The sequence below is a fragment of the Gorilla gorilla genome, chromosome 16, assembly GCF_029281585.2.
Source record: "Gorilla gorilla gorilla isolate KB3781 chromosome 16, NHGRI_mGorGor1-v2.1_pri, whole genome shotgun sequence".
Taxonomy (NCBI): domain Eukaryota; kingdom Metazoa; phylum Chordata; class Mammalia; order Primates; family Hominidae; genus Gorilla; species Gorilla gorilla.
The window spans coordinates 102,125,575-102,139,580 of NC_073240.2; the positions used below are offsets into that span (position 1 = coordinate 102,125,575).

Here is a 14,006-nt window from a genome sequence, read left to right on the forward strand (position 1 = left end):
ATCCTTCCCAGTCTACCCACCTGCAAGGCTAAACTCCTAGGCTCATACACACTTATCCTTTGCCATTATTTATCCTTTTGCAATTCCTTTGCAAATTTCTATTGGAGGGTCTGGGTTGTCTTGTCTGTGAGAGGGACAGGTAGGGATGGGGATGAGGTGGGCACCCAGGGCCCAACAGAGCAGCCAGCTCAGGGGTGATGCCTCACAGCCAGTAGGACAAGGTTCTGGGTGGTGCTTTCTGCGAGCTTCATCAAGGGTCAGGCAGCAGTGATGTCTTGTCTATCTTCTTGCAAATGTACTTGTCGCACCCCCACTCTCACCTACCCCCATGACTCCCTTGCTGAGCAGGAATTATTACTCCCGTCTTCAGAAAAGGAAGCAGTGGTTCAAAAAGATTAGGCCCAAGTTCTCCCTGAGCTGAGAACAGCACCCACATCTGTTTCATCTCAAAGCTAGGAACCCATTTTAGGCTTATGGAGAAGCGAGTAGGCTTTTGTGGGCTAGCCTGGGCACTAATCACCAGTTCTAGCATGATGTCTGTGGTGCAATTGAAGTTTTGGGCACTGTACTGTGAACAAGCTCTTGCAGTGCCATTTATTGCTAAGTTGGGAAATACCTGCTTCTCTCATAGAACGAACTTCAGTGGCAACTTCCTACTCAACTTGGTCCTGTGACATCTAGTGGCCAACAGGAGAACTGCAGTGAAATCTCTGGACATTGTAAGCAGGTGGAAAAGCTTAGGACTTCCTGGGCTTAAAAAAAATGCGCTGAAATTCATAATAGCTGAAGTATCCATGGAATATAGAAGATGCACATTTACACGCACCTTATAAAGTCTATAATCCCATGTTTTGTTCCTAATATTCATGTTTATTTACTATCACTGGTGGCAAATACACCATATCCAATTCATTGTCTCTTAATTGATGAACTATCTTTGCAAATAATATAATATATAATACAATGTAATGTATAATAGAGTGTAATGTAATGCAAACTCAATGCTTGCAGATATGCTCAATAATAAAGGACATTATAAGTATGAAAATACTATAGGTCACTAATTAATCTATTCCCCTGGGGGTGGAGTGTTTTAGAATCACCATAATGCCATATGAAACTAGATGAAAATATACATAAATAGGTTTCCTCTCTGCTACATACATAACAGGCTTCCTGTCTGCCTAAACATGTTATAAGACATGATGTGCTTTATAGACGCTTTCTGATTACAGGGGAACCTCGAGAGTGCTGCCTGAGTAACTCTCATTACACAAAGACACAACTGCAAGAGGATCCCCAGGCATTCCCATGAGGACACAGATTCTGACAACCCCTCCATCCCCCACCTTGGTCTCCACCCTAGGACTCACATCATGGCAAAAATCCAAGGGAAGATTCTTGGGTAACTAATGCTCCTTTACAGGGGGTCCTGGATGAAGGGCAGGGGGAAAGTCTTGTCACTGTGGGGCTAGGATAGATGAACCCAAGAGTGATTTGCCAAACGTGCACATACTCAAATCATTTTTCAAACATTTTGGGTTTGGCAAAATGCATGTTGCTAAGCCCCCCTTCCCAACAGTGTTATACCCATGTGAATTTCAAGGGAAATTCAATGTGTATGTTTCTGATTCTCTTAGGCTTATCTCAGGACAATTATTTAGCAAGAACCACTTTGTGTCCAAGAATCTTCCTGAACCCTTTCTTTTGTAAGACCCCTTAAACAATTTTCCTTTTAACCAGGAAGTATGTTTTGTCTGGAGTAAATTGAACTGAAACCCCAAAAAGTGTGGCTCAAAATTCAGAATTCTTGAATTTTGAAGGAGATTAGAAAGTCTGCAAACAACTTCTCACATCACTGAGAGTGGCTGGTGGTGGTATTGAGGGGTGTGAAGTATTATGAGCAAAATTCACTGATTATATGGAGTGACATTTTGTTTACTTTAAAACAAAGTCGACTTCTTGCTGCCTGAGTTGAGTGCTGGCCTGACCAAGTATCTTCCAGGTCTGGGTGACCCAGGGACTTTTTCAGTCACTCAATCTTTCTGAGTGTTGGTGCCTTCCTCAGTAGATGTGAGGACACAACTAACACCTATGAGCACCAGAGGATGGCAGCTCCACGGGGCTTTTGTACCACAGAGATTCTCTTTCCTAGTAGGACCTCATCATCCAATGAATCAATGAGCTTACTCCATTTATTCCATCCCAGAGCTAGTTTTTGTCTTTGTTTTTTAACATACTATAAACCTGAGCACAGTGCATCAAGGTTATTTGATTAAGGTCAAAATAACAGAGACGGTGATAAGATTTTTATGTCTGTGCTGCTCCGTTTATACAAAAATGAGATCATTATTCCACTTGAGTTAAAATTTTGCTCTTCTTGTCATAGCGATGGCCAACAGCCAGCTATGCTGCTTACGATTAAGTTGGCCACATATAACAGAAAACCCAAATGGTGGGCTTTAATAATACAGGGATTTTCCTTTTTCTCACATGAAAAAAAAATCCAAGAAAAAATATCCAGGGATGAAGGGCTGGTTCCAGGGCCATCAGGGACCCACGTTCTTCCTAAGTGTCTCTTCCAACTTCCTTACCATGGAACTTGCGTTTCAGAATTGCACTATGGTTACATGATGGCTGCTGGAAACCCAGCTCTCATGTCTGTGTTCCAGGAAGCAGAAAGGAAGAAGAGCCTTTCAGCTGACTCAGTCCCATGTAAAGAGCTTCTTTGGTCCTGAACTCCTGGCCTCAAGTGATCCTCCCACTTCGACCTCCCAAAGTGCTGGGATTACAGGCATAAGCCACCATGCCTAAGAGCTTCTTTGGAAGCCCAAACCAAAAACTTCAGCTTATACTTCTGCAAGAGAGGCTGGGAAATATGTTTATCAAAGCCCACTGCCACCCTCGATAACATGGGATTCCACTGGCAAGAAAGGAGAGAACTAGTGGGTACTCACCCAACTCTCTCGACCTTACCCTCCATGTTCTCTCCTGGCTGGGCCACAACTCTCATCCACTGGAAGACAGACCAAGGGGAAATCTCTGGCAGCTGTGAACTGGCAGGCTGTGTGTGTGTGCATGTGTGTGTGTGCATGTGTGCATGCATGTGTATGTGTGTATGTGTGTGTGCATGTGTGTGTGGCTTCACTGAGGCCTGACCCACAAATACCATGATGTCTCTTTGCTTTTATGTAATGAGTTCTCCGTTGGCTTCTGCCTGGTCCAAGACTGATTTGCCTCAGCCTAACATTGTGTAGGGAAGGCCTTTCCCAGGGCCAGAAAGGACTGGCAGGGCTGGAGAGAAAGCAGCTGGTGGAGCTGTGTGGTGGGCTGGCAGCTCCTTTCTCTTCACCTGTTTGGGTGTTATCAGCTCCTCTTTCTCCAACCTGGGGTGCTCCTGCCTCGATATCATCAATCACTGATGGAAACTCGCAGGGAAAAAGATTTGTTTGTGTGTTCCTTGAGGACAGAACGATATTGTAGTATTTGATGGGTCTTAATTTACGGTGAGCTTCAAAGGTAAGTAGTTGCCTATTCTAGTCAGGTTGAGGCGATACCGAATGACTCACATGAAACATGGAATTGACTTCATTGATACCAGCAGGGAGGTGCTCACAGTGAAGTCAGCCCTCCCTCACCACAGGGGCACATGCCACCCCCATTTTGTAGCCAAAACACCTGAAGTGAGGTCACCTCCCTGAGTCACCCAAGCGCTGGCCTGAGTGCTGCACAGTGGGGTGACCGGGCTTCCCTACATCAAAGAACGACCCTCAGCCCAGGGGCCTGGCTGTCTAGGAAGGGTTCAGAACGCACACCCAAGACCCAGGCCCCTGCCTCAACTCCACGACACTGAGGGAGGTGAGTAGACTGGGTGGGAGGGGCAGCTCTGCAGCTGGCCAGAGGCTGTGGGGACACAAGGGGTACTCAGCAGACCTGGGCGTCTCTCCACAAGGCTCAGGTACCAGATCTGAAATAACATGAAACACAGTAGGGGGTTCATCAACGTCATCATCATTATTCACGACATTTGCTTCAGACCTCAACATCACCCACAAATGATTATGGGTTTAGAAATGGAATGAGGTTGAACTTAGGGGGTGACCACCTGACTTCTGTTTTATCTTTGTCTTTTATTCATGCTTCTTTTTACTGAGTGTTCATCCGCAAACAAGCCTGCAACATGACATGTCTTGGACTCAGCTCATTTGATGCACCAACAAGACAAACAGCAGACAACGGCAGCACCACAGAGCTGGAAACAAAATGAATAAATACTTTTTCACAATGAAATGAGCAGAGGGACTGTTGACCTGGGGGGCTCCCGCAAGCCAGAGACAAGTGGGGGGAACTTGCTGACTTCCAAGAAGAAAAGCCAGCAAAGAGGAACCAGTCTCCAGGAAGAATATGAACATGAAGAGCTGGTATGTAGGTAGCACTTCTTGAGAGCCTTATCTTGCTTAAGCCTTCCCAAACACTGTAAAGTGGGAAGGAGATTATGGAAAAGAACACTGAAGTCCAGAGAGATCAATATCCCATCCAAGGGTGCATAGCTGGGACTCAGTTCAGGGATGTGAGCAGAAGGGGCTGGGCCTCTGCCATCTCCGATGCTCAGGCACCTCATCACTGAACCAAACACCCAGCAACCCACTGTGAGCAAAAATAAATCTTCCTCCTTCCCGGCCCCTGTGGTCCCTGCCTCTGAGGCCACAGCTAGGAGATATGGTTCCTAGGAAAGGCACAACGAAGAGGGATACTCCTGCCATTTTTGACCTTCAAAGCCCTTCGTGTCTTCACTGTGCCCTATGCAGCCCCAGTGACATGGGACCACCCTGGGTCATAGGTGCTCACCTGCTTGAAAGAATAGGTCAGAGGAGTGTCAGAGAAGCCTCTCCTCCCTGCACTGCACCACCCACTCTCACAGAGTCTGGCCTTAGTTTCTCGGCCGATGGTGATGTCTGGGGCAAGTGTCTGCACGCCTCTGTTTACTCACCCGTAAAATGGGGAGAAGCGCATTGGCCTCCACCCCTCCCGCCGATGGGAGCAGAGGTAGAGCCTGCTTGTCTGGACAAGCCCAGAGCTAGGCCCATCCTCCTGACCTGCTCTCTGGGAGCCACCTACTGTGACAAAGTCTATGGCTGAGTGCTCCAGTCTGATCTCAGGCTCCCAGGATCACGTGGGTATCAAACGGAGGAGCTGCAGGTGAGCCAGTCGGCATCTTTGCAACTGGCTCCTGAGACCAGACACCTCGGGTCACAAGGATGTCTGAGTGTGAGGTGAGGTGGCTTTCATTCCTGACTTCATAGCCAACAAAGTGGTGACTGTCTATCTTTGACCAAACAGGCTCGACTGTCTTCCCTAAAGGAGCAGAGTTCTAAGCTCAACCCCATTTGCCTCCCCGATCAATCCAGCAATTATTTAATTAACACAGTTTCCTCTATAAATTTTATTTCAGATTTTTTAAAAAAAAATCCTGGCAGTGACATAATTTCAACCATCAAGGACCCCCGATAAAGTCTCAGAATGGGAGTTCAGTTTGTAAAGCATCCCTAGTTGCAGCTTCCTGGGGCCTGCTGCACCCACTGGCCTTGGGCCCCTGGCCTCTATCCATGCAGGAGGGGTTTGTCACTACACCCTGACAGTCCTCTTGGGCTCAGGCACCCAAACGCTAGGGCTCAGCACCCAGCCGGGGGCCGTGGCATAGCACATCTGCCCAGATGTTTTCAGGAGATCTGAGTGGGAGCCATGGGGCCAGCCAAGAGGGCAGGGAGCCCCGGATTTGCAGAAGCAGCTGAGGAAAGAGCTGGCATTGCTCAGACTCGCCAGTGTTAGCCAGCCGATATTGGTCAAGGCTGCCGCGCTCGAGGGTCCATTATCCCCGTTCCCCGGCCTCAGCTGTGCACTCCAGGCCATAACAGCACAAGACCTTCCACCACCCCAGGGTAAGGGTCAGATGTGGGGTTTCCAAAAGCTTCAAAACTTACCCCTCTATCCAGAAGGACACCAGGGGACAGAGATGGACACGGAGGCCTCAAAACAGGAGGAGCCTCAGGAAAATAAGGAGACCCCTCCCCATTGTTGATTACTCGGGGTTACCTACAGAAAGAGATGGACTGAAGGGGCTGAGCCTATCTGAGGATTAAAGCACAGCTTTTGTCAGGAGTTCGTGCCTCCGGTCTTTGTTCCAGCGAGCTGAGGAATGGCATGCATCAGAAGCCGCTTCCGTGTCTCAGATGGGGCCTGGGTCAAGTCCTGGGAGTTGACGGAGCGTTTCCCAAATCGCAAAAGGAGAAGAGCTAGACTTACCTCCCCCTCCTGGGAAGTAATGCGTGACAAGAATTTAAACTCTTAAAACGATTAGCAGCAAAGATCTCATGTGCTTTTTTTAATTATCATTTTTAATCGAGGTATAATTTATGCATTTAAAAAATCAAATCAATTGCACCCCGGGCTCTGGGCTGGAAGGCGGTGTGCGCCTGTGAAGGTCAGAGGCCCAGCGGCGCCAGGGCTCCACAGCGGAGAGCTGCAATGGTCCGGCGCTTCGCTTTCGCCTTCTGCCCCACTGCGTGTGAAGCCCCAGGGCCCCGGGGAAATTCCAGGCCAGCTGGGCCGGGGTGCGCCCGCCGGCTGTCCCTGCTCGGGCAGGGTGGGGCGCAGCGGGCGTCTGTCCTGCTAGCGGGGATCGGGCGGCTGGACCCAAGACCAGGGCACGTGCGCGGCGACGCGGGGCGGCCCCGCCAGGAGCCCCGACTCGGGCGCGGCGCAGGGCCCGGCGGAGAGCGCGCATTCCGGAGCGCCGCGAGCCGGCCGAAGTTGGGCGAGCGCGCTGTGCGGCGGCTGGGAGTGGGCTGCAGGTGCCGCGGGGAGAGCCCGCCCGACTTCGGGGAGGCAGCGGGGCGCCGTGGCCCCGCGGCTCAGCTCCCTGCCGGGTCGGGTGTCCCAGCCCTGCGACTTCCGGGGCCCGGCGGCACCTCGGGGAGCTCGTCCACAGGCAGCCTCCAGGGCGAGAGAGCGCGCGGCGCGGGCGCCGGGACGGTCCGCAGCACGCGGGTAGAGCTGCCGGCGCTCGGGCTCCCGCAGGGGCGGCGGGCGGGGTGGGGTGAGGCGGGCCGGCCCCGCTCCCCTCTCCTCCCTCCCGCAGCCCGCCCTCCCTTCCTCCGGTCCTGCAGCCAATTAGACGGCCCCCTCGGGTGGGAGGCGTGGGGCGCTGCATAAAGCGGCGGGGAGCTGTCACCCCGGGAGCAGGCTGCGCAGTGCCCGGGCCGAACCGGTGCGCCGCAGACTAGGGCGCCTCGGGCCGGGGAGCGCGGAGGAGCCATGGCCACCACTAACGGGGCGGTGGAAAACGGGCAGCCGGACAGGAAGCCGCCGGCCCTGCCGCGCCCCATCCGCAACCTGGAGGTCAAGTTCACCAAGGTGAGGTGGGCGCCCCTCCCACCCGCCGGCCGCCGGCCTCTGCGCTGGGCAGCCAGCTTCGGGGCGGCGGGGGCGAGGGAGCAGCAGGCCGAGGGTCCGCCGGGCGCTGCCGAGACCCGAGCCTCCCTGCCCGGGCTCGGCCCTCTAGAAACGGCACCTTTCGCGGGACATCTTGGGCGGGATCGCAGGCGGCGGGGCTCGGCGCTGTGAGCCTCGAAGCCGGGAAACCAAGGCCGTCCAGCGCCCGCGCGGTGCCAGGCTGCACGCATCCCTGCGAGGCCCCGACGTGTCCCTGCGCTGCCCGCTTTGATCGCGAGTGGAGGTGCGCGCCGCGTTGACCCGGAGCGCGCTGGTCTCCCTCCCCAGAAACCCCTGGGATGATTTCCGGGGTGGACGAGCCTGGCTTTGAGAGGGTCGGAGGTGCCCGAGAACGCCAAGAGAGAGTCCGGGAGGCCGATGGCGGAGCTGCAGTTAGAAGACTGGGGAAACAGGTCCTCCGAGCAAAGCGCATCTGGCACCTTCCGTGCTTAGTTTATACCCAGCTCACCAGCAGAACTAGGGGGAGTAGGAAGGTGCTCACTTACTGATGAAACCTCCCCGGAGCCCAGAGGTCCCGGTGTTTACAGACAAGGAGCGCGCTCCGGAAGGTCGCAGATCTGGGCCTTTGGGCAGCGGTGGGTCGCAAGGCCGAGCGGCCAGGCTCCGTCGCGCCGCAGAAGCGCACGGTTCTCTGCCTCCTTGCTCTGTGGGCTGGGAGGCTACAGCGTTGGCAGAACGGTGAGATTACCTGCCTGGGGCAGAAAGGAATAAAAGAAGATGGTGAGGCCTCCGAGGCCTCTGAGCTGGGGCTGAGGAGGGCCAAGAGACCCGGGTCCGGAAGCGCGACCCGATGGAGGACACCCCCAGGCTGTCTGGCGTGCGCGTCTGTCGTGGGCCGGTGCTGGGGCGCTTTAGAGGCACAGGCCAGGCCGAGAGCCATTGCCTTAACTTTCCCCACCTTTGGCTTCTCTCGATTTTTGCTTTTATCCATAGCCCCCAACTCCAGCTGACACCGCACTTAGAGAATTTCCTCATCCGTTTTACTTTAAGAAGTAGCAATTATCTTTCTCAAAGAATTTTAATCAAGCGGAGAAAGTTGCAGGGCACTATGTGTGGCCTTCAGATTTGGGTCTCTTGGCACTTAATTCCCAATGTCGGCTGAGCCTCTGATCACATGACATTTAAATTAACTGTTTTCAGAAGGCTCTGTAATCAACAAAGACACGTCGCTGTAAACTAAACGCTGGAAATTATTCTGAATGTAGTTTTATTTGTAATATCAGCTTCAGAGTGAAAATTCCAGCACGAATTCTGGGAAGAGTGAAAATGGTACCCTAATTTTGTAAGACCCTAACCCTAGGTGCTTGGCTGCTGCTACTGGTGGTTAAGTGGGGAGGTTGTTTGTTTTCTTTTGGTTGTACAGGATTTCAAAATAATATATATAGAAACCAGACAGTACATGTATTATGGTCCTTTTACTTTTTATGTTTTTGAGTCCTATCAGCAATCTGACCACATACATAAAGTTTACCTCTTTCTCTATGATTTTTAGGACACTTTTAAAGTGTAGATGTAGCCCTTATGGAGACCTTAGACAATTCACAGAGCAATGGTTGCCTGTTGTCTTGGTGGGTGCACAACCTTTGCCAGTTAAACGGAACCAGTGCAGGAATGAGGCTGAGGGAAGCTGGTGGATCGGCCTGGAGTGCTGGGATCTTGAGTGGTCTCCCAGGCGATAAAGGCCCCAACTGCCTGACACCGGCTGCTCCCTCCTCACCCGTTGGGGGACTGTGCTGCTGCCTGCTCTGTCCTGGCTCCTGGCCCATCTCTGCAGAGACCTCCCCATAGCAGTTGTGGACCCAGGCAGCTTGTGTGGCTGAGGGTGGCCAACCAGTGCCCTGGCACAGTCCTCAGGGAGCCTGGACTGGAGAGGCGGCCTAGAGTGAGGCCACCAAGAGTGCCTGCCGAGGCAAGAGCGGGATAAACTGAAGTGCAGGACCGAGGCCCAGAGTGGGCGAGTGGCCCGGCAGGTGGGTGGCCTGGCAGGAGAGCAGACGGTGGAGCATGGGAGCCGGCAGTGGTCTGCTATTTTCCAAAACTGACTCATGGTGCTTCTCGATAATGGGGCACACAACACACCAGAGTTGGTCCATCTGAGCCCTAGCCCCGGCAGTGCCATTTCCCAGGGTGGTCCAACTTTCAGGATGACTTTGTCAAAGCCCCTTCATTTGTCCTCACATGTTAACATTTCATTCTCTAGGGTCATGCTGTGTGATTCTGGAGAGCTGAGAGCCCCTCCAGGGCCCCCACACAGATCTCAGAGGATAGAAGTCCCTTCTAATTTAGAGGGCCTCTTTCTTTCCTTATAAAATTTCTTCCAGTAGCAGGGATTCTCTTCAAAGTTTTCTGATTTTTAAAACACCGGTTTTTGTTATCTCTCTTATGAAAAATAAAATTCCCCAAAATCTCCTTTTCTGAAAACATATTCTTTTTGAGTTTAGCTGAGTGGCCTGTTGTCAGATGGAAGTTACTGGAAATCGGCATCAATAGGATTCACTTGTATGACTGTCATCTTCAGCTCTGCCTGAGACACTTTACAGCTCCGTCCTGCTTCCATGTCATTCTGCTCCTTTAGTAAAATGTGAACCCTGTCTACAGCTCAATGTAGCTTAATGCTATACCTCTGTAAGGTTTGTTGTATGCTAATCCACAAATCAAAGACAACAATTCCTTCTAGACCCTTTACCCTGATTTGGAGTTCAAAACAATACAGCCAGCATAATCAGTAGACCATATTTATATACCCTTTCCTTATATTCGTGCTTTTGTTTTGTTTTAGTGGAGAGAAAAAATCAACAGTAGAAACCACTTACAAGATTACTTACTACTGTAGTGTGGTATAAAGTAAAAGATTTTACAAAATTAAAAACATAGTGATGGGAAAATATGGTTAGAGTCAAACAGTCTGATTTTTTTTTAAGGTTGCTGGTTACAGATCAATGTCATGAACAAACAGTAATTTTTTTTGGAGGAGCATGCTTGGAGATGAAGTATAGCAGTATAGCAGACATCCGATCATTGTAATCTGTTTTCAGCCCACTTATTTATATTCTCTTCTGCCACCTTCTCATTTTCCCTCCCCCTTGGAGTTGATACCAGGAAGGACCTAGAATCAGCAATTTTCACTGACAGTCTCTATTATCTAACCCACGAAATTTCATCTTTCTACAAATGGGCCCCTCTTCCTGGCTGCACTTTCCTCCCCGCACTAACTTAACTCTTCTTCCCCAGTTATTAATTTCTCGCTGTTACCAAGTGATGACTTGCTGGATGGCAAAAGTGAACTCTTGGATTTAGTTTCAGCTGGAAGAATAAACCTGTAATTGTAGCCTGGCCTTTTCCTGGTGCGCTTCCCTGGGGGCCTGGCCTCACATTGGAGACGCTAAGCTTCCAGAAGCCAGACAGGCAAATCCCACTGGTGACCGATGCTTTCAGTTCTGGATTCCAAACTGGGGGGCAGCTGGTCTCTGCTCACCTGCCCAGCCAGAGTCTGCCTCTTGTGCTTGGTCCCCAACAGACTCAGACCAGGTTTCCTCACCATGAGCTTCAGAGGTTTTTGTGGGGTTTTTTTTTTTAACATTCTATCAACTTTTAAGTTCTGGGGTACATGTGCAGGATGTGCAGGTTTGTTACATAGGTAAACATGTACCATGGTGGTTTGCTGCACGGATCAACCCATCACCCAGGTATTAAGCCGGAGCTGTGGAGTTTATACAGGAAGCCCAATACAGAGAATGTAACCAAGACTCATGCTTAGGAGATGGCTGCCCTCTCTCATCTGTCATCACTGGGGAGTCAAATGTTTCAAATGAATCAATTTCACAATAATTGAAATTAGCCCTTGAGGGATGCAATTCTTCCTTTAAACAATTCAAAAAGAAGCAAAGTAAAGCTATGTATACCACATGCAGATAGATGTAAAAACGGAACCTGATAAACTAATTCTGTACTCAGAAACTACTGACGGCATTTTACTTGAGAGACATGCGTGTCAGCCATTTCTGCCACGGGGGTTTTTCTGATGCTGTGATAGGCTGTGATGAGGAAGCCATTCCAAGTTGGTGTAGCAGGAGTTTGTGTGTCTTCTGGCTGGGCAGCCGGGGACCTCCGTGCTGTCGGAATGTGTTTTGTATATTGTCTGTCATGTCTGTTCCTAGTTTTTTCCAAAAGCCCTCTCTTTTAATGTGACATTAATAAGACAATTAGAGCTTAGTGTAAACTAACAGTAAATAGTACATATGTTTCAGTGCATGGACTTCGTATGTTCTTCTTAGTCTGCTCATGATGTCTTTTGTTGAAAAAATTTTCATTCTCATCTGCATTTTGGATCATTGAGGTTCCCAGAAAAGTGATTTCTGTGGGTTACATAAACAGTTATTTGTGACATCTCTTAATGTAACCTGGAAAGTTTCTAACCCAGACATTTAACTTTGTATTTCAACACTGGTTTATTATCAAGCTTCGGAGGTTTTTGTGGGTTTTTTTTTTGACATTTTATCAACTTTTATTTTAAGTTCTAGGGTACATGTGCAGGATGTGCAGGTCTGTTACATAGGTAAACATGTGCCATGGTGGTTTGCTATGAAAATACACATTTTAAGGGGAATGTGCTGGGGAGGGACATGCTGATGTGCACTGGTGAAAACTGAAGGGCGATGGTGAGATCCTCCTCAAAGTGAGCTCCTTGGCAATCAATCTTGCTGAGTGTTGCCACTGAAAGGAGAAAGGGAGTGCTCGGTGCGTCCTTACCCTTCAGGGGCAGGCGGACTGCTTGGGACTTTTATATATATAAACCTATTGACTCTTCCCCCAAAGTCTATGAGGGTATGAGATTCCATTCACAGCCTCTATTTAACCACTTAACTTAGCCATTCCTCTGTGAATCCATGTTATTGCTGAAGATAATAATAATAATTTAGAAAAAAATCTCTAAGTGACTTTAGTTTTATTTGACCAAAACTTGAATTTCGAGTCTGTCCTGGTTGATCTGTTGGTCATGTGGTCCTGGGACTCTGTTCCCCTCAGGGTCTCATCTATAAGATGTCGAAGGGGAGAGGGAAGCAGCAGAGGGGAAGGTGGACAAGATGGATAAGACGTCACCTAAGGTCCTTAGTATGTTGAAATTATATGATTTTGATCTAAAGCTAATTGGTTACACTTCCTTTCCTGGTTAGATATTTATCAACAATGAATGGCACGAATCCAAGAGTGGGAAAAAGTTTGCTACATGTAACCCTTCAACTCGGGAGCAAATATGTGAAGTGGAAGAAGGAGATAAGGTAAATACTTAAAATAAATTTGCTCTAAGTAATTCAGTTATGGATGACCAAAGGATAAGGAAACGGTTTGGCTTAGCTATAAGACAGAACTGGCCTATCCTAGGGGCAGGGCCTGGGCTAGCTGCGCGAATTGGCATGTGGTTCTCAGACATGTGGCACAGAATGGGATCAATTACCGATGATCCTCTGCAGAGAATCATTCTCCCTTGATAGATGTTTCTCCTACTATGAGGATGACCTCAGCTATCCTCATCATATGGCTAAAGGAAAGTTTTCTTTTTTCTTTTTTTTTTTTTATCAATTATTTGGACCTAAAGGCATTAAAGAATCTTTCCAGAAATCATTTCCCGCTGGTGTGTTTCACCAAATGCAGCTTTCTGGCAGAAGACACTTTAGAAAAAAATAGACACTTTGAAGGAAAAAAAATAGTTGCTACCCGGGTGATGCGGGGATAGTTAACAATGTAAGCACCAGAGTTCTTTTCTCCTAGAAATTTACATGAGCATGGAAAGCGGTAACCTTCATCATTCTATTTGCAAGTGCAAGGTCTACATCGTAATACAGAAGCTAAGGGACTTTCGAATGTGTCCTTTATACATTGCAAGGCCATCAAATCTATTTTGAATGTCAGTGCAGAGGTAAAGCCCTTCCACTGAGGGCAGGGAGATGTAAATGTTTCCTTAGCTGCTGGAGTGCTGGACTGATGTTCTTAGTCAGCAAACTGATGACGCTGGAAGTGGATGCAGTGAAGGGCCTGTGCAGAGTAGGCTTGGATTTTATCTTGCCCATGAGTTTTTGTGACAGACGTGCAAATGCACACTGGCCCCACCTATACAGACCCTCCTCTGTGTGGCACCTCATGACAGTTAGGCTCTGCTAACAAAGAAAGTGGCACAGAGGAGCTCATAGAAAAATGTGAGGGCATTGTGGGGAAGCCACGACATGGAACGGGGTTTCCACTAGGAGACTCCCAAGTGCCCTGTACAGGTGCTGGGAGGAGAACGAGACCCTTGCCCTGGGCCTTGATTTCTCCCTTGGTCTGAGTGACTGTTCTGAGCCAGAGGCCACCCCACCCTCTGCAGCTGGAAAGGTCCTGGCCTCCACCCCAGAGCCTGGGACAAGAAATTCAGTGTCCCACATCTCCCCTGCCAAGCTTCTGCTCACCCCCAAGCCAGCTCTGGACACACAGAGACTCGGCAGAGTCACTCCTGCCTG

General features: G+C 49.6%; 1 protein-coding gene across 1 annotated transcript in view; it reads left to right on the top strand.

The window, feature by feature from the left end:
• The first annotated feature begins 7,017 nt into the window (after positions 1-7,017).
• ALDH1A3 (aldehyde dehydrogenase 1 family member A3) overlaps positions 7,018-14,006 on the top strand; it is a 36,687-nt gene continuing 29,698 nt past the window's right edge. The window contains exons 1-2 of the mRNA XM_004056835.5: positions 7,018-7,413; positions 12,687-12,791. Coding sequence (XP_004056883.2) covers positions 7,315-7,413; positions 12,687-12,791 — 204 coding nt within the window. The 5' untranslated portion in view covers positions 7,018-7,314. The remainder of the gene's footprint in view (positions 7,414-12,686; positions 12,792-14,006) is intronic.